The sequence below is a fragment of the Chaetura pelagica genome, unplaced genomic scaffold (genome assembly GCF_000747805.2).
Source record: "Chaetura pelagica isolate M959 unplaced genomic scaffold, ChaPel_1.0 scaffold2, whole genome shotgun sequence".
In the NCBI taxonomy this organism is placed as follows: domain Eukaryota; kingdom Metazoa; phylum Chordata; class Aves; order Apodiformes; family Apodidae; genus Chaetura; species Chaetura pelagica.
This window is the reverse complement of record NW_009952796.1, coordinates 5,039,185-5,059,754: the sequence shown is the minus strand read 5'-3', so window position 1 is coordinate 5,059,754 and position 20,570 is coordinate 5,039,185. Positions and strand designations below refer to the sequence as shown.

Genomic DNA, 20,570 nt, shown 5'->3' with positions numbered 1-20,570 from the left:
AACTCCACCATTTCATGTTTGCTACAACCGAGGCTGCCCTTGAGCTCAGCCTCCCTCATCAGCCCTTTCTTGTTGGTGGGAACAAGGACCAGCACAGCATCTCTCTTTGTTGGTTCCTTGATTACTTGGAAAAGGATGTTGTCATCCACGCACTCGAGGAACCTCCTGGATTGTTTGTGCTTTGCAGAGTTGTCCCTCCAACAGATATCAGGGTGGTTGAAGTGACCCATGGGTACCGTGGCTTGTGAACATGAAGCTGCTCCTTTCTTTCTGTAGAGTGCCTTGTCTGTACTGTCCTCCTGGTCAGGCAGCCTGTAGCAGCCCTCACTGTAATGTCCCTGCCTTCCCTTTAATCTTAACCCGTAAGCTCTCAGTTGGCTCCTCATCTGTCCCCAGGAGAGCTCCATGCACTCACAGCTTTATTAAAAAATCAAACCAGCAAAGCCCAAACGAGATCATTGAAATTACCACCATGATCAGCCTCAGAGGCTCTATGCAGTCTGTGTGAGTGGAAAATAAACAAAAGAGCTAAATAACACAACAAAACAAGAATGAATTGCTGAGTAATACCGAGTCTGGCAGGACCTTGCAAAGCACTTAATTGTGGTATTTTAGTCTAGAGGGGAGCATGACATAATGTCTTAAAGATCAGCTCAGCAAAACTGGTTCTTAATGAACCTTTCTGTCTTGTGATGCATGTGGTTTTTAGGTGACTGCTGGCTTCTGGCTGCCATTGCGTCTCTCACTTTGAATCCAGATGTTCTGCACCGTGTTGTTCCCAAGGCTCAGAGTTTCCAGAAGGACTATGCTGGGATCTTTCATTTCCAGGTACCTATATGACCAGGATATTGAGAATAAAAGAGGAAAATGTGAGCATATAGCTAAAATAAGCTTTTTGTGTGTGTTTGGCACAGGCAAAATATTCAAGAATTACAGTGTGTAAGTGAAATTGGTGGGGGGGAAGAGGCAAAGAAAAGTATAACAGAGTTAAATAATGTTAAATGTCACCTGCTCATGGCTTGGTTCTGCTGCCTTACAGCAGGTAGGGGTCTAGTGAGTTATACAGGTTTTGTCAACTGAGCCAGACAATCATGCCACATGAATCAAGCCAAGCTCAAGCTGATGTGGCTTCTCCTTTTTTCCTTCCTGCCCCTCCCCACTGCTATGTCTGGGTTTCCTTGCCTGCAGAGCTCGTGTGTGAGGAAACACACAGCCTGCTTTGACTATAAGTTAGGCTCAAGCATGAGCAGGGTGGATTGACCCTGCACAGCTAAAGGAGGCGTTTTGGTGAGGAAGGATTATTACTGAGCCTGTACCTATCCCTTCCTGCTCATCTCAGCAGAAGGGTTATTATGTAAATTATCTTATTCCCTCTCACTTCAGGACTGCATCAAATTCTAGATTAAATGTTTCAGGTGTTCAGGCAAAAGACCCCAATGTTAGCAATGTTTCACACAGTTTCACACAATGTTTCCCAGTCTTTTCAGAATGGATTAGCAGTATTGACTGCTTCCACTTCAGGTGACCCTATCCTTGTAGCATTTTTACAGAGTTATTATGTTGTGGTTTTTTTAGGTTTTTTTTCCCAATGGATTTGGCCTTAAAAAAGCAGACAAGAAAAGACTTCACAGTGCCCTGTGTACTCACTAGCTTTCAGGTCTCTTCACCTGGTTAGCTCTGCGTAGAACACAGACAGTGTTTCAGATGTTATTTGCAAGAAATTGCTGTTAATATTACCTATCAGAAAAAGTTGAATAAAGCATTAAGAAGCCTGCACAGTGCTTCACAGGGATGGGAAGAATTTGCCTCTGTTACAAAGGAGAGGAGTCCAACATGGGAATGGAACCTTGCAGTGATAGATCCAAGGGGAACTGATGATGGGTGAAGGGGTGGGAAGGTGGTAGTGTGGAGCTATTATGTGCACACCAGCCCTCATAATCTTTTCCTTTCTTCTTTTCAACAGTTCTGGCAGTATGGGGAATGGGTGGATGTCGTGGTGGACGACAGACTGCCCACCAAGAACGGGAAGCTGCTCTTTGTTCACTCGGAGGAAGGCAATGAGTTCTGGAGCGCTCTCCTGGAGAAGGCCTATGCCAAGTATGCTGCTTAAGCAGGAGGCAGCAATCCTGGGTGTGCAGAAGTTGACTGCCCAGATGGTTGTGGTGGTAGACACAACACACTTGATTGAAATGCAGCCTTCTTTTCACCCATTTTTTACAGTTTCCATTTGGTCCATAAAGGGTACTGCCAACCATCTGTTTCAATGAGCTTTACTTCAGGTCACACTGATGACCACATGGACCAAGGGAGACTAAACTATAAACTTCTTTCTGAAGTGCCAGTGCTGGTAGGTGGAGATGGCTCTTTATATAGCTCTTGTCATCTCCCCCACAGGTTGAATGGCTCTTATGAAGCTCTCACAGGAGGGTCCACTATGGAGGGCTTTGAGGATTTTACTGGAGGCATCTCTGAGTCCTATGAGCTGTGGAGGGCTCCTTCAAACCTGTACCAGATCATCCAGAAGGCTCTGAGAGCTGGGTCACTGCTTGGCTGTTCCATTGATGTAAGAGACTGTGTCTGCTTTACTCTCCTCACTTCTCATAGCTCTGGTCCATATTGTAACAAAAGCTCTGACTAATGTTAGACCTAGGTAGGAAAGTCTGAGTTAAAAGCAAACTAAAATTAATTGAAGACTTACCTTATTTCAGTTATAAAAACTTAAGACTGTGCTCTAAATAATGAATTCTCATCATGCATCCTTTTTTACAAGACAGCCTGTGATGATACTTTGAGCCATGAACTGGGGACTAGTTTTCCTGAACTCTGTTTTCATTCTCTGAGTATCTTTACTCATTCAAATTCTGTCTAATTTCAGCTCCAAACACTCGACTGCCAGAGACAAATTATTTGAGACACTTTACTGTAGCCTTTAGTCTGATTCTGGCTTTGGTTTTCAATCCTAAAGATTACTGACACTGGTAATACACTCTCTCTCAAGTTACAGATTATGTTTATACATGTTTTGGAAACTCCATGCCATGCACATCTCATTTCATTATTGTGTTTGAAATCCTGGTTCATGGCATATAGGATAACCAGAATTCAAATCTTGATATGCTGGATCTCAGTCAAGGCAGTTCAGAGCTGATTTCATGTCAACTTGGCTTTGCAGGTGACCAGGTCTGTTACCTGAGTTTGAAATGTGATTTAAGTTCAGACTTCATTGTACATTCTTGAATTTCTGCCATGCTAGGACTGCCTATATAGGGCACATGTAGAAACTGGAGATTAACTTCTGCTGTATGTATATACACTTTGCATCAGGAATATTGGTATTCATTGTGCATTCCACTTTAGGTATCTTCTGCCATATTAATTTCCTCATGAAAGCTGTGTTCACACTCAACATATAGTCCTAACTGTGTATACTTTTATTGCCCCAGATAACTAGTGCAACTGAAATAGAAGCAATCACAAGCCTGAAGCTGGTAAAGGGACACGCTTACTCTGTCACTGGAGCAGAAGAGGTAAGCCAGCTCAGGGCCATCATACAAGAGCTTGGGGTTGCAGTACTGCAGTGCTTTCAACTTTCTGATGCCTTTCTGACTTGAAAAATAAAAATGTTGCAAACCTATGCACCCTCTAACAAAAAAGGAAAGTACTTGCAGTACTTAGCCAGGTCAGAAGCTCTGTACTGGTAGTTATATAGAGCACACTGTGCAGTCTGCAACTTGCATTGTACCAACAGACCAGAATGCAAAAGGTAAAGATGGGCCAGGCTATTGCTGAAATAGAGAGTACAGAAAGGAGAAACAGGAGAGGAGGCAGCTGTTCCCCACATGCTCATACTGCAGGAGGTGGGAGCATGTCCTATGCCAGTCAGCACTAATGGGAAAGGAGCAGAAAAGTCTCTTTCCTCAACTCCTCCATTAGTCTCAACTTCACAGTGAGCCCTGGATACTCCTGCTTCTCTGAAACGGGAATCATTACAGAGGTGTCCCTGCCAAATAACCTCTCTCCTAACTCATTGTGGTGTGCAATGTCTCCTGCTTTTGAGGACACAGATAGACTGCTGTTTTGTAGCTTGCAGGTTGCTGTCATCACATGAAATTGTGAGTGCTGCAACTAATAGTTCACTTGGTGGCACACGACAATGTAAAATAAGGATGGAAGGCATCTAGATGTCTTTTAACTGTTGCAAATAGTAATGGACTGCTTCAGTCAAGTATATTCCTTGTTTTATGCTGTCTGAAGAGCAATGACTGGAATAATGGAAGTGCTCAGGCTGTGTTTGTTGTGGATCTTTTAGGTATACTTCCGAGGACAGCCAGAGAAACTAGTGAGGCTTAGAAATCCCTGGGGTGAAGTGGAATGGACTGGAGCTTGGAGTGATAAGTAGGTTTCTATATGTCCCTGCGTCTCTCTCTTCTGTGTGTTTTGGTATATCTTAAAAATTAAATTGGGACTATACAGTTAATCAAAGCACATTTATAAGAGATACTAAATCAGTTGGAATAAACCACTATTAATTTACTAGCAAAGTTAGATATTGATCTGCTCTACCCAGCAGACATTCCTCCATGCCTCAGGCAGAGCTTTCTAATAAGAAAGAACAGCCCATGTTTTAATTGTGAGCAGACCAATGCAAGCCATTTTGCAAGATGAATTTTATCAGATTGATCTGACTGATTGTTGGGTTTTAGTAGGATATAAAAACCAATTCTGTTCCTGGGAAATACAACAGGGCTAAGCCATTGTGCCTCTTCCTCAACTCACAGGTTGCTGGGTTCTACATCAGACCAACATTTGGTTTATACTAGAGAATCTTGAAAAAATGGGGACATTGACTAAGCTAAGGACCTCAGAAGTTTGAAAATCTATCAGAAACTGTCTGGTCTTCAACTGCCTTTGAATCTCATGAGATCTTTTATTTTTCTATTGAGAGTGGCACAAATTTTACTTGTTTGGGGCCACAATGTATTTTTTCATACAATACTGAGATTTCAGTTTCCTGTCTTGACTGATTGCAGTATCACTGCTCATGGTGTAAAGAACGTAAGGATAGAAAAGCCAGATAAACATTAGAGTTATTCTTACCTTTATCAGAGTTGCTTTGCTCAGCCCCAAGATAAGGTGCCTTAGGCATGCACACAAGCCATATCCTGATTTTGTTGCACCTATTTTACTGAGAGACAGCCCTGCTGAGACAGATGCCAAACTGCTTGCTGCACCAAAACATCTGAATGGAAAGGAACAGTGCTGTTTTCTGCAGTACTTTTTATAATATCTTTTTTATTATTATTATTATTTTATTTTCTCCTTAGGGAGAATACCAGGCATCCCCACAGACCTTATAATGGAGAAACTCTGCCTGACTTTCAGGCTGTGTGTTACCCAATCCAGCCAGTCTGCAATTTGTACCTTCTGGCACCTGGCAGTGATGATTCAGTTTATTTGCTGCAAATACGGCTGTCATCTGATTCCAGCCCTGCATAGTCAGGTTGCAGCATGTACTGCCATTGGGAGGGGCAGAAGGCCTAGTTGTTGAAGAAGTACACATTTCTTTACCAGCTGTAGCTGAGGACAGAGCCTGACTCTCTGATCTCGTTGTAAGAGTGACATGCAACTATACAAAGTGCTTTTGTGTTTTGCAGTGCTCCAGAATGGAATTATGTTGATCCCAAACAAAAACGTGCTCTGGATAAGCAAGTAGATGATGGAGAGTTTTGGTGAGAATTGTTTGGTTAGCTTAATCTTCTGGATATTTCATGTGTACATACGCTTTTTAAGCAGTCCTTTTTTTTTAAGCAGTATGGAGAGAAACTGCCAGCACCAAGTTGGTTAAAAACTACATGTGTACCTTGTCAGCCTCGTGTTTATTTCCCTTCCCTTTCAAATATTACCTTTTATTAGAGCTTGCATAACTCAGTGCTTTTCCAAAGTATAGAGACCAGATGGTAATAAAATTAATGAGGTGGCAAGAATGAACCTCAGCTGCTCTACATTTTGAGGTTTGGGATTTTTTTGCCTAAGTGCTACACACTAATGAAAAAGTTTAGATTACCAGCTTAGGAAGGGACTGTTTACCCAGCCCTAATGGAAAGCCCATCCTAGGTAGCTGATTATTTGGATCAGTACTGAATCCCTGTCACTCTATCCTACACTGGAAAGATAAATGCCCACCATCTTTCAGTGCAGTAAGATGAATGGGCCATAAGGCACTGAGAAATGACAACAGACCTCTGCTTGCAGCATGAAGTGGTCAAAGTTTGTCACTCCTGCAAACCTACTAGCAATGGTAGAAACAAGTATTAAAGAAATATATAAATTGAGACTAGTTTTTTATAGATTGACTCTTTCATAAGGGCCAACTCTTACTCCCTTTAAATGGTATCTCCTGGCACATTTTGTTCCAATTTTGGTGAATTTACTTATAAAGAGCAATACATGAGACATTGCCCATGGCTGGGGAATGACTGAGTAGCAGCCATTGAGAACAACTCCCTCCATGGGATAGAGCTCGTTCAGGGATTGGAAAATTTTGTTTCCCAAAAGCCAGTTCCAAGTTTCAGAGTTCAATTAAATGGGGCTTTGGATAGGATCTGTAGTATTGATATTGGCTGCCCTGTTGGGAGAGACATCCATTTGCAGACACCTCGTCTACCTCAGGTTGAAGGACTAACCCTGATCTTTTTGTGCACCAGGATGGCATTTTCAGATTTCCAAAGGCAGTTCACCCGCCTTGAGATTTGCAACTTGACTCCTGACACACTGACAAGCAACAAAGTGAATAAATGGGACCTGACCCTGTTTAATGGACAGTGGAGACGGGGTTCGACTGCTGGGGGCTGCCAGAACTACCAAGGTGGAGACCTAGCCAAGTGGGCTCTTGGTGAAATACCAATAAAACAATGAAAAATAAGAGCTTCTGAACAAGAGGGACCCTTGGTTGGAAGGGTTTGGAGGTGGAGCTCTTTCTGCATGGTTTAGATAGTAAGCAAAAGCTTGGCAGCCTAAACCAAGATCTAATTCATACTTATTCCCTCACTGGGGATTACCATCCCACTAAACAGTTGTGTTTGGCTGTGTTTGTTGTGATTTTTTCCCTCTGTCTGCTTTTCCTGCTTACATGGCTTTTGCTTGTGACTGGAGTGATCCTCCAAAGGGTTGGGCAGGCCAGAAAAATGTCACAGTTCAGCAGTGTTGTTTTCCATTAATTTTTAGGCTAGACCTCTGGAGAGGCTGCCTGGCATTTGGTCCTCTTGCATCAATAACAGCCTCAGCCAAGGAAATTTCCTGGAGATAAATCAATGGCTAGAATTAACAATATCAGCTCCTCCCTGTTGGTCACTATTACCCAGGAAATAGCCTGGTGCTTTGATTTGCCATGACTCCAGTTGATATTCAGCAGAGCTGTGAAAACATAAACCCATAAAACATAATGGAAAGGGTTGGAAAAACTCCAGATAGAAGTTCTTCCAAAGAGATAGTCTCTGTAATTCAAGTGACAGCCATCTTGGCTACAAGAACAACAAAATCTCCTTCATTTTTTTCTTGCCTTGGGGACTTTTAGCAACATACTGGACCAACCCCCAGTTTAAAATCCGGTTGGATGAACCAGACGATGACCATGAAGGAAGTCTGACTGAGCCATGCTGTACTATTCTGGTGGGCTTGATGCAGAAGAACCGCAGGAGACAGAAGAAAATGGGAGAATCTCTGCTTAGTATTGGGTATTCACTATATCAGGTAAAGTTTGTTTCTAATTAAAGGCTTTATTACCTGTTCTGATGCCCTGGAAAAAAATAGCAATGTGCTATGCATTGACAGTCAGCACTGCACTTCAATAAGAATTGCATTTTGCAAGATGATTCAAATCCTTCTCTAATTTCTTCCTGACCCACATAATAGGGGAAAATTCAGATAAATTTGTCCCACTTTAACAGGAGAGCAATGTAAAACTAGAGGCAATAATTTATCAGCAGTCTCATTCAAAATCTGAATGCAGGCAGGTTCAGGGTGCCTGGTAATTCCAGATAAGTATTTCTGATTACAGCCCATTGTTAGTGCCCAGTAGTCACTTACTTTTTTTTTTACTATTTTCTCCTTGCATTTGAAAATTGTTTTGATTTAATATCTACCATGTTATTGTTCTAATTTGGTAGTTTTGGGTTGTTTTTTTTGTTGTTGTTCATTTGGGGTTTTTTTTTTGTTGTTTCTTTGTTTTCTGTGTTTTGTTTTGTTTTGTTGTTTTTGTTTGTTATGGGGGTTTTTTTTGGTTTTGGATTTGGTTTTCAGTTTTTGTGTTTTGTTTGTTTGGGGTTTTTTTGTTTTTGTTGTTTTCTGATTCTACCAGTGTCAATTCTGTGTCTAAAAATAAAATGTAGGAAAAATATCTGCAGCATGTATTTTCTGTGATGTGAGGGAACAGAAGCAAATATACAAATTTCCATCCAGTATTATAATTTCCAAAATTATATCTGGAGAAAAACAATTAAATATTATGTAGATTCCTCTGGTCCCAGATCATTAACCAGCACAGGTGGGAGCAGATGGGAATGGCTGACTTTTTCTAATGTGTCTTGTGCAGGGTGGTTCAAAACCAGGCAAGGTTTTCCCTAGTGCCTAAGTGTCTGCATATACAAATGGATCTCACAGAGTACATTTCTCAGTTGCCATCTGTGTGGTGCCAAGCACCCTGGCCGACTGGCATCCTAGAATTTGTACTTTAATGATGTTTGTCTGCTGATAGCACTGCATAAGAACCTGAAGGCATTAGCAGAGCCTTTCTGCTTTATATCTAATTCGTCCTGTCTGCCTCCTCCATAGTCTTTTCCATAGTAGGGTAAACTTGGTGACTTTTAGCAAGATGAAGTCTTTCTTTCAAAAGAAATGGCTGCTAAGTCAACTCAGGTGAACATTCAGCTATGATCTGAGTTCCTTGGGTCATGCACTGTTGTGGATTTACACCACTGTAGCTGATGCTGTGGCTGAGGAGGTCCAGTTAGGACAGCATGGATGTCAACCTAAAGCAGATGTCTGTGCAGGAAAAGGTGAAAAAAATGTGTGTGCAAGCCTTTCTGCCCTGCAGAGCTTTTGTAAGTCATGTAGCTCAAGCTGCCTGCTGATATTTACTGTAGGCATGTCTAACACTGAGCTCCTGGCCATCTAGTATGCTGGTTATGAGGAACAAGACCTGAAGTCTCAAGGGGCCATCTCAGGCAGTCAAGAATCCCTGTACAGGTGATATTTACAAAAGCTTTTCTGGAACTTGGGGTCACGAACTCTTCGGCTGTCACGGGACTCTATGTGCTCAAGACAACTAATTGCTTTTGAAAAAGCTACCTTATATTTGGAGGTACAAATTAACATTGCAATTTAGTTCATTTAGGAAGAGCCAATTCTTGAAATTTGTTACTTCTTGTTGCATTGCAACAATCTCATCAGCCTCATGCTGGTTGCTAGTGATGGTAGCCTTAAATTTTAATCCTATTTCAGAAACAGTAAAGGTTTTAGAACTGCTCTAATGGATTCTCAGTTCATTTTTGTATAGCAGAATAGGACAAACCTGATGACTTTCCTCTATGAGCATTTCAAGGCTTAACACAAATATTGCCAACCAATAGTATCGTTCACAACACTATATGAGGAGAAAAGCAGTTAAATGTTGTATAGATTCCTCTGGATAAAGATCCTGTTTTTCCTTTGAAAAAGCTGTAGCACAAACTAAGAACTTCCTGTATAACTTCATACGTAACTGATAGTAAATATGTGGTTGTAAATAGCATTTTTTAAAAAGCACACAAAGGAGATTTTATCTAACTTTTTTTTCCCCCCTTTTTTCCCCCTAATGATAGAAGCAGATATGTAGCACCCCTGTAACACTGACTCTTTCTCTTCCTTTCAGATTCCTGAAGAGGTATGTAATCTCTGCTGAAGACTTCCAGCCTCCAGATGGACGCTTCCTTTTGCACTGGACAATTTAGCTACCAGAAAAACTTCTTCCTAAAGACAGCTCTTTTGGAGAGCTTTGTTCTTGGATCACTCAACCAGCATCTCAGTTCTGAATAACCATTTCCAAGTCACTGGGGCACAAGGCTTTATTACAAGCATCTGAGTCCCAATCTTAACTTCATTTACACTTGTTGAAATTTGGCTTCCACTAAGTTTGTTATAACAGAGGTCAGAATTCGTATATTTAATACAAATGAAGGGAAAACAGTCTCTTCACTCTAAAATCAAGAAAATATAGCTAATGTTATTTAGAAGAAATGCTATTCCTTTCATAGTTCGAGCTGGGGCTCCTGGTACCAAACAAACCTCGCTCAACCTTCCCTAATCCTCCCAGATGTCAATACTGAGGTAAAGAGGCTTTTCATTCCTGAAGAAAGAGACCCCAGGGGTGTCTGGCAGTAGGAAGAGCCTATACTCATTACTGACATCCAGCAGCCTGCACTGACAGTTTTTTCCTCAGCTTTTCAGCCTTTTTCTTCTCTCTCAGTAAATGAATGTGTGGTCACATAGCAATTAACTGTGTTCTTTTAACAGCCTTGCAGATGCAAAGGGAAAATGAACTTTCTATATTGAAAAAGATACAGATCTGGTTTCTTAATCTTTGCAGTCCCCCTTAGCTTAAGATTGAGTGAGGAGAAAGGATGGGGTTGTTGAATAAATACCAAATCCAATCTTATCTTCAGAGCAAAAGAGGGAAAAAAACCAACACAGTTTACAGTTTACAACAGAAAAACTGAATGATTATAAAATGTTTGATAACATCTTTGAATACTCTGATCTTAGGCAGCCAGAAACTTTATCTGTACGCAATGTTCCCCACCCTGTGTCAACCACACAGCACTTTTGTGGATCACTGAATCACACTTTTTGAAAGACATCCCTGTGGAGCAAAAGTCATGAATAGGAGTTTTATAGCAGAGGAGTTATTCTCACACTACTGTTTCTTCTTATATCAGTGTTTTCTTTTAAGACACTATGCAGTGTTTCACTTTTAAGAGTATATTGGTATTAAGGAAAAGCTAAGTACTATTTTCCACATAATCCAAAGGAATACCCTAAGTATTACTAGTAGAAGTTGGGTAAATCATTGAACATGGCCCCAAAAGTCTCGCCCTTGTGACTGCTACTTTGTCCTGTCTACATTTTTTTTTTTCTGTCTGTTTAAAGTAATAATTTCCTATACAATTAGAAACTTCTTCTCATACCATAAATTGCTCAAAAACCTTCTAAAATTTAAATTTAAGTGCAGCAGATACTAGTTTGACCAGTTATGAGCACACATGATGATATTTTTATTTATTTTATATCACATAATATAAAGAGGTATGTGAAAAGATAATCTTTATAGAGAAAGATCCTGTTAATTTCTAATTATCTGCCTGACTGTTTCCCATGACAGAAGCCTGCTTGTTATCTTTTATACCACCACTTGGGGATTTAGTATTTTATGCAAAGAAAAAAAATACAGGTGGTTTTAGAGCCCTCAAATTGAAACAGGGCGACAGTGGATTGTCAAAATGCTTTCTAACAAAGCTGCATTTCCCACAGCTGAGGAGTAACACAGAGATCCATGCGAGCCGTGCCTTCTTCGCGACGCATCAGCCAGCAGCTCGCTCCGACCCGTATGTCAACCTGCGCGAAGTCTCCCGCCGCATCACGCTGCCCCTGGGGGAGTACCTCATTGTGCCCTCTACTTTTGAGCCTTACAGAAATGGAGAGTTCTGCCTGCGGGTTTTTTCTGAGAAGCAGGCTAAAACACAGTGCGTACCTTCTCTGTAAAGCCTCCTCTTCTGCTGCTGGAGCAGATAAAGGAAAAGGTCAAGTGTCGCTCCCATGTTCTGTGCTCTATCTTCTCCCTTAGCCAGGAATTAATCAGCAAAACAGGCCCATTTCTAGGACCTGTTTTCTTATATAGGCTATCATATGTGACACACACATAAATGGCTCTTCAGATGGCCTCCAGTAAGCACCAGAGGATAATTAGATCCCTCAGGTCTGTGAAGGAGAAGTTCCAACAGTTTAAAAGGGAAAGATTTGGGAGCATGATGATGAGGAGATGGTTTTAAAAGGGATGTATCAATGTGAGCCATTGAATGAAAAAACAGGACTCTGGATCTAAGACAAGCACAACAAAGGGCTGGATCTCCCGAAGAAAATACCTTCAAAGAGGTGGGACAGACAGAGGTAGGATGAGGAGCATGAGAAGCAGAAAACCTGGGTGATTGTTCCATGTCTTTGATAACACCTTATACTAAAATAGCTTGTTTAACTTATTATTTTAAGGCCACACGGTAGACTCATAATTTCTGATTGCTTTTCCCCCCCATTTTTTTCCTTAGAATGATTGGTGATGTGGTAGCTGCAAAACCATATGAGGTAAATGTCTTAACTGGGCGGATACATTTTTTTTCCTTCTAGCAGACTTTCCTTTATAATGTGGAGGCAAAATGGGAGTGAGAATTTTATTTTTTCCCTGAGCTGAGATTACAGTATATGTTTGTGCTCAGGAAAGTTTGTTTTTGTTTTTGTTTTTGTTAAGGGATTCTTTACATATCTCTTTGGCTTAGTTTCACGTGCATTTTCATGTACCTGGGCCCATATGGCACAGAAACTGCACTCGTATAATCTGGGCTGGAGCACATTATATTGTACTTCCATCCAGTAAAGGTAGGAGAAGGCAGGGAGGGCATTGCATGAGCCTTTTCATAGAAACAAATAGTCTTCCTGAAGCCTTAGAAAAACCATAAAAGCAGTCCTCCAAGGAACTGCTGAATTGCTGTGGCCAGGTGCAGCAAAATTTTCACTGCAGCTATTTTATGAAACTATCTTAGTAACAAAAGAAAACTTTTTCATCCATTTTAGAAAGTACTAACACCCAAATGAGAGCTGGTCTTGATTTAAGTAGTATCTCTGGTTTGCCATTGCTGTAGAGTAAGTGCTCATTTTCCCTTGCTGTAAACAGTCCCCTGTAAAGCTGCTTTACAATACTCACTTTCTATAACAGCCTTGTAAACCACACTCCTGATCATCTCTTTTTTTCTAGCCCCTTGTCGATAACAAGGATATAGACGATGAGTTCAAGACTCTGTTTCAAAAGCTGTCTGGAGAGGTAAGCAATTAAAGTGAAAGAAAAAGACTTGGACCTCTCTTCTATGATTGTGTCCAGCCTTCAAAAAACCTTACATTTCTCCCCTTTTATTAAGTCACAGCTTCAGTTTAGTTGAATTTACAATAGAGAAGTTTTACTACATTGTTCCTCTTATTGGTGCAAAATGTGATTTGTTCCCTCAGTAATGCAGGACATGGAATAACTTTGAAAATAGGGGTGATGGGAATGAAGACTGTGAAAATATTACCCCCTGGTGAAATAAATTACCTGTGGAGTTAGCGTATAATTCCGATGATTGCCTAGTTTGCCAATCCCTTCCTTTTTGTTTAGAAGCCCTGGGAACTGGAAAACTATTGGCTGAACTTTCTAAAGGTTAACATGCCTTAGATGCGGAAGGAAAATAGTCTCTGGATGTCTGAGAGCAAATAAATGTAGTTTGTTTCAAGCAATTTTTTTTAAGTAACACCCAAAGTGTGTTTTCTGTCCAGGACTGTGAAGTGACTGCAATTGAACTTCAAACTATCCTAAACCGGGTTTTGGTGAAGAGTAAGTAATGTTACTTAGTTCCCATTGAATAGAGCTGAAAGGCAAGTGCTGAAATGGTGAGACATTTAGTTGCCCTTTTGTCAGAGGGCATCTGTGCCATCAGCAGACAGATGGAATCAGTGCTAGCAAAACCCAACCCTATCAGCTAAGGGTGAGGAAAAAATGAAGTTTTGTCCACCCCCAGCTGAGTTTCTCCTGGCTTATTGAACCTCTAATATGCTGGGAAAAAATGCCATCTGGTGCTCCCTTTCCAAGCACTGCTAGCTGATGTCCTGCAAAGGCACTATGCTCCCTGTACCTTCCTGGGAGGACCACCACGGTCCAAGTGGACAGATAGAGGCTTACCACCCCAAAATCCAATAGCATTCCCTGCCCCTGTGCCAAAAAAACCCAGGTTAATCAACTGAAGGGAAGCAGTGGAAACAATGACAGATTTCAAGGTTGTGGACATCTCAGAAAAATCCAGGTACTTCCGACCTGGATTTGTTACTTTTTTTTTTTTTTTCTTTCTTTCTTTCTTTCTTTCTTTCTTTCTTTCTTTCTTTCTTTCTTTCTTTCTTTCTTTCTTTCTTTCTTTCTTTCTTTCTTTCTTTCTTTCTTTCTTTCTTTCTTTCTTTCTTTCTTTCTTTCTTTCTTTCTTTCTTTCTTTCTTTCTTTCTTTCTTTCTTTCTTTCTTTCTTTCTTTCTTTCTTTCTTTCTTTCTTTCTTTCTTTCTTTCTTTCTTTCTTTCTTTCTTTCTTTCTTTCTTTCTTTCTTTCTTTCTTTCTTTCTTTCTTTCTTTCTTTCTTTCTTTCTTTCTTTCTTTCTTTCTTTCTTTCTTTCTTTCTTTCTTTCTTTCTTTCTTTCTTTCTTTCTTTCTTTCTTTTTTTTTCTTTTCCCCCAGGAAAAGATATTAAAAGTGATGGATTCAACATTAACACTTGCAGAGAGATGATCAGCCTTCTAGATGTATCCTTTGAACATTATTTAATCACCCTTAAAGTTTCTGGATTTGTTTTGCAAAGCTTTTTGACAAGATAAGGTTATATTTACACCTCCATTGTCTAGGCATGTGGCTGAAGGCACAACATTCAGCCAAGCAGCTCTATCAGCTCAGGGTAGCAGAAACCTGAACCATTTAATCATAATCTACTTCTCTCACTTGCTCTGCATCTCTCATTGTTCAAACTTTTTGCTAAAAATAGCAGGGAGGAGAAGCAGGGACCTTCTGCCTGGTTGCAGCTTTGCATACACAGTGTGCTTGGCAGAAGGCAGGCTTTAAGCACAACCTCAAACTTCCATTTCTAAGGCAGGTAGTGCTTATAGACCACAGAGCCCAAAGCAGCAGAGACAGGCCAGAGAGTCTGTTCAGAGGGAAAAGGTAACAAGTACATGCTGTGCCTCCATCCCTTCTGTGTAGCTTGTAGGACATGTGAGAGCCAATAAGCTCTGTGTGGCCAAGGGAAAATGAGAGGTCAACACATCTGCCCAGTAATCTCTTGACATGCTGAGTAGGTAGCCAGTGCATTGGGATGGTCATGCTGCCAGGATGACACTAATGTTGGTCTCATGATATGGTCATGTTGAGGTGAGCAGGGATTAGCTGTGGATCTTGTGGATCACTGGCTGTTAGGACGATTTTGCCCTGCACTCCACAGCCTCCCAAACCCATCTGGGAAAGTCAAAGCACATCAGTATATGGGGCAGCTTCTTGTTTCTCTATAATTTTCTGTGGGAAGTGATGGTCGAGGCCCTGAAGGACATAGAGGAAGACTCTGTAGCCTGTCACTGAATCTTTTCACTTACAGTTCCTGTCTCCGCTTTCTAACACTTGTTGGCCATGAGACCAGTTCTTTTTTTCCCTCAGGGCTTTAATCTACTGTTAACTGTACAAAATGTGAGTGGATCTAATTGTGCTTATATATTTAGCAATCCCATATATCATTCCTTGAGTGTGCAGATAGCCTAGAAATTCTTGGCATGCCTTTAGCTAAGTGAATATAAAACTGTGGGCATGTCTGTGTGAGGTGGAGATGTATTACAAATGAGAATGACTATGTGATGACACTGTGATGAGTGATCTATCAGAACTTGGTTGCTCTCCAGTTTTGCAAAGGATAGAGGAACATTGATTTTTGAACCATGCCTTAACACCCCCAGACCAATGGATCCGGCACCTTGGAACTTATAGAATTCAAAAAGCTTTGGATGAAGATTCAGAAGTATTTGGTAACATACTCTTTCTGACTTTCTCCTGTTCCCTCTCAGCTCTGGATAGATCCAGAACTGAGATAGGTTTAAGTCACCACAGGCAGATACATTTGGAAACCTTTCTTATCATGGCTGGAGTTTGTTCCAAGACTCAGAAACACCTCTGATTTAAAAAGTCGTAAGCAGATTCTCTTTAAACTTGGCCCAAACACTCTCCATAATGTGCAATACCTTAGGAAAAGCCAGACTAACCCTCTCTCATTGCTGGCAAAGACAGGTCTCTCTGCTGCCTGCTGTATTAAAGCTCACATGAACATGTCTCTGCTGTTGCAATGTTACATTGCCAGCTGAGCACCAGCAAGCACAAAACTATATATTTCTAGGACCTACAAAAGCCTGGCTTTATAATTTTTAAATCTTGGAGAAGTGCTCAGTTATTTTTCTGATAGAGAATTTAATATCCCAAGAGGTGCACCCAGAATCAAGCAGTCTAATGGAAGGTCACCATTGGACTTGCTTTGTTTGACAGTATCCCTTTCAGGCAAGTCTTATGCTACCATGCTTGATGCTGATCAGCACAGAGGATCTGCCCTGGATGTTCATGAGATGTTCAGCTCTCCTTCAGACAGAGGTACCAGCTCTGTTCCGAGGCTGGTGCTGGCAGACCAAGCCCTGAAAACCAATTCCAGTCTGAGCTATACTACTGGATGGCTTCTAATTCTAGATAATAAAACTACTGGCAGTAAGAAGCATCTGTCATCTCATCGGAAATATTAAGCAAAATGGACTTTGTCTCTTGCAGTCCTTGCCAAACGATAGGACTTTTTCCTCAATGTCTTGTCTGCCACCATGTAATATGAAGGCAGGCAGGCTGCCAGCCCATGGGAATGTGTTTCCCAGTCTGCCTTGCTTGCCAGTAGCTGTTTGAAACATTTCCCTTGCTCATTAACATGTCAAAGAGTAGATGCTTGGGCTGGTAGGGGCAGTCCTGTCCCAGACATCAGAAACCTGAAGCTGTATCCTCACAGCAGAGAGGATGAAACAGAGATAGGCACCAATGTCCTCGCTTTAACCTAGCTCCAGGAGCAGAGAGGATGGCAGGGCATGAGCTGCAAACCAAGGTGAAACCCTTGAGGATCCCAGGCTATTTCATTCTGACTTCTGCCTCTTGGTGAGGAGGTGTTATGATGTCTTCACTGCTGCTGTTACCCAGCTGTGAAAGCCAAAGTCTGCCTACCCATGCTTGCACCCTCACATTGCTGCGTGGGTGCACATGGAAAAGTCATTTCCACATTCCCTTGCTCCTCTGCTGCAGGCAATCTATAAGAGAGTGGACAGTGACTACTCTGGTACCATTGACTCCCATGAGATGCGAAATGCCCTCAGAGAGGCGGGTGAGTTTTCTGCTCCCAGACACCATCGGATCACTGCAGTTCCCCTGTCAAATACTGGAAGAACAATGGAGCCTTTAATGGGTTTGCTTCCCTCCTGGTTCCTAGATCACAGCATTCCCAGTGCCATTCTCCCTGACAGACACATACTGTCCTGTTGCTGTTATTTACATCAAAACCCATCCTCTGCTTTGCATTATGAACCCCAGAGGTTTTTGTCCACGCAGGGTCCATTGTTTATCCATCTGATTAGTACTTGCTCTATTTTTGGCCTGTCTCCTAATCTAAAAGTTCTTTTCCAGAGCTATGTCCAAATCCTCTTTTCAGTTATTTCCTCCCACCACTTTTCCCTCTACTAGAGAAGGTGCAAGCCAAGGCATGCCCCAGTCTCTGATGTGTGCTATTCGGAGCAGTGTTTGCCAGCTCAGGGACATCTAGATGAGCACTGCTGTATTGGGGTTTTTTGTCTGTCTTGTTCTTGATTAAGTCTATGTGAACAAGCCAGAGACAGAAATAGCACTAATATAGGCCTGAATAGAGCCCAATGTGTTACGTGAGCAACTGGCTTTGCTGCAATTACTGCTATTCAGCTGCAGCACCAAGAATCACTAATCAGGGGTTTATCTGGGGAACACAGGACTGGTTATGCTGTGAAACAATGTGAAATATGCAGTTTGACAAAATGCTGTGGGAGAATTTTATGCCTCTCTTCACCCAGCACAATGGGCTTTGCAAAGGACCCACAGCAGCGGTGGGTGTTGGAGTCCAACAGACCTTCTGTGAGGAATAGTCCTCAGTCCTTCATCCAGGTCTGCCTGCAGCTGCATGGATAAGTCACATCTAAGGAAACATGTTCACCTGCTGTGTAAGTGATTCATGTGCCTCCCATGCCATCAGGTTTCACCCTCAACGACCAGGTGCAGCACACCATTGTCACACGCTACGCCTGCAGCAAACTGACCATCGACTTTGACGGCTTTGTGGCCTGTATGATCCGCTTGGAGACCCTCTTCAGTAAGTGCCTCTCCTTTCATCAGCCAAAGGGAATTCCTGAGAACTTCGGGACCTCATTAAGCATTTTGTGTCTTTTTAACCCTGAGTGTAGCAAGTTGCATGGAGACCTGAGTGTGCCAGCAAAACTGTGTCCATTGGAGAAAGCAGCAGAGAAACAGCAACAGACTTTCTGGCTGTATGACCATGGAGGGCAGGGGACATGTTTTCATAACCTACCATGCTCTTCTGCTTTACAGTCATCTGCTCTTCATGGTCAGTGCTCTGGCCCCCAGGTTGTCCCAGCTGCTATAAATTTACCATTTATTATTTACATTCCTTACTCAGACCTGATCAACAGGTTTGTTCCTGGATCATACCAGATGCGACTGATTTTATAGTTGTCCTGCTGCCAGCTCTCAGTTTGCTGATCTAGATCTGACTATTTCACCCCATGAGGCAGCTTAGAAATGACTTGTTAACAGGAAAGAACACCACCTGTAATATTCTCTTTCAGAACCAGCATAGATTTCCAGTATATAATGGCAAAAAGCCAGACCTCTACATTTTGTCAGACAGTGATTCTCTAAATGCCAAACTCTGTGGTTTATATAAATTCCCCCCCCCCCCTTCTATCTTCCAGAATTGTTCCACCTCCTGGACAAAGACAAGAGTGGAGTCATCCAGCTCTCTCTGGCTGAGGTGAGGCTGATCAGATTACAATACCATCTAGTTAAGTTACAGCCATGGACCATGCAAAATTGTATTTATTTAAAATCACTATTATAAGTGGTAAACTCAATAATGTTAGAAAGGGAAAGTTTTTTTTTATGTGAAAAGGTTCTTCAGCTCAGAAGGCCCATCTAAGTTAGTAGAATGGACATTTGCCTTATATGAGTAAAAAAGTAAAGATATATTCAAGACCCCTAAGGCTGCTGGAGAAGATGCTTACACAGTGTGTTTCACTGTCTACTTTTAGAGGGCAGAGGGCAATTAATTAGAAAACACACTGCAGGGAACTGTTTTTGCCTGGCAGAGAATGTACTGATCAACCTGCCAGAATTAAAAGAGACCTTTAAAGATGTCAGGTCTTTTTCCCCCCCCACATTGTTTTCAATGCAAATTTCTTCTGTCCCCCCCTTCCCTTCTATCTTCCAGAATTGTTCCACCTCCTGGACAAAGACAAGAGTGGAGTCATCCAGCTCTCTCTGGCTGAGGTGAGGCTGATCAGATTACAATACCATCTAGTTAAGTTACAGCCATGGACCATGCAAAATTGTATTTATTTAAAATCACTATTATAAGTGGTAAACTCAATAATGTTAGAAAGGGAAAGTTTTTTTTTATGTGAAAAGGTTCTTCAGCTCAGAAGGCCCATCTAAGTTAGTAGAATGGACATTTGCCTTATATGAGTAAAAAAGTAAAGATATATTCAAGACCCCTAAGGCTGCTGGAGAAGATGCTTACACAGTGTGTTTCACTGTCTACTTTTAGAGGGCAGAGGGCAATTAATTAGAAAACACACTGCAGGGAACTGTTTTTGCCTGGCAGAGAATGTACTGATCAACCTGCCAGAATTAAAAGAGACCTTTAAAGATGTCAGGTCTTTTTCCCCCCCCACATTGTTTTCAATGCAAATTTCTTCTGTTGAAGCTGTAATAAAAGCAATCAGCTTGAGTCTACAAATTTATCTCAGGAAACAGCTGGAAAGGGGCCCCATGAGGTCCATCCAATTAGTCCTCTCAGCTGAAGACTGTCTCAGAGAGAGGAGGATGGTTAAGAGGCCCTGTGACCCTCATTCACAGTTAGTTAAATGTTGCATATTCTGACACTAAGATTTTTCAAAGGTCATGCAGCTCACTCTGGAGAGCTGGTCTTCCCTCAGAAGAGACCTCATTTGTAATGCGTGAGGCTGATCCTGGCAATAAATTTCCCCAAAGTTCCAGAGCAGATGGTTCCCACATGTACCACAGATTAGAACACAGCTCCAGCCATTCCCAGCTTGTTCTCCCAAAGCCATAGTATAGTACCCCAGTGACAGCCTGTGGACCCTCCAAGTGGACTGACTCCTTGTTCTGTTTCTCCCACAGTGGCTATGCTGCACACTGGTTTGAACCATGGTTGATGAATTCAGCCTCCCAGGCTCTTCTGAACATAGAACCACTCATTCAGCTTCTTGTTATAAAAAGCAGAGATAAAAACTTTTTGTTACTGGAAAGTTATTTTAAGTCCACTAAAGATGAAGTGATATCTTGTCAGTTAGAAAATAAATACACGCTCAAATAAAAAAAAGATAAACAAACAAATTAAAAAAATAACCCAACAAACCC

At 41.6% G+C, this 20,570-nt stretch overlaps 1 protein-coding gene across 1 annotated transcript in view; it reads left to right on the top strand.

The window, feature by feature from the left end:
- The window catches only part of CAPN8 (calpain 8), a 31,081-nt gene extending 10,727 nt beyond the window's left edge, over window positions 1-20,354 (top strand). Inside the window, exons 3-21 of the mRNA XM_009994760.1 lie at window positions 710-828; window positions 1,964-2,097; window positions 2,395-2,563; window positions 3,444-3,527; window positions 4,310-4,395; window positions 5,655-5,729; window positions 6,705-6,865; window positions 7,574-7,749; window positions 9,908-9,919; window positions 11,563-11,774; window positions 12,354-12,390; window positions 13,058-13,123; window positions 13,612-13,669; window positions 14,553-14,617; window positions 15,809-15,877; window positions 17,175-17,253; window positions 18,148-18,264; window positions 18,884-18,942; window positions 20,331-20,354. Coding sequence (XP_009993062.1) covers window positions 710-828; window positions 1,964-2,097; window positions 2,395-2,563; window positions 3,444-3,527; window positions 4,310-4,395; window positions 5,655-5,729; window positions 6,705-6,865; window positions 7,574-7,749; window positions 9,908-9,919; window positions 11,563-11,774; window positions 12,354-12,390; window positions 13,058-13,123; window positions 13,612-13,669; window positions 14,553-14,617; window positions 15,809-15,877; window positions 17,175-17,253; window positions 18,148-18,264; window positions 18,884-18,942; window positions 20,331-20,354 — 1,802 coding nt within the window. The remainder of the gene's footprint in view (window positions 1-709; window positions 829-1,963; window positions 2,098-2,394; window positions 2,564-3,443; window positions 3,528-4,309; window positions 4,396-5,654; window positions 5,730-6,704; window positions 6,866-7,573; window positions 7,750-9,907; window positions 9,920-11,562; window positions 11,775-12,353; window positions 12,391-13,057; window positions 13,124-13,611; window positions 13,670-14,552; window positions 14,618-15,808; window positions 15,878-17,174; window positions 17,254-18,147; window positions 18,265-18,883; window positions 18,943-20,330) is intronic.
- The last annotated feature ends 216 nt before the right edge of the window (window positions 20,355-20,570 follow it).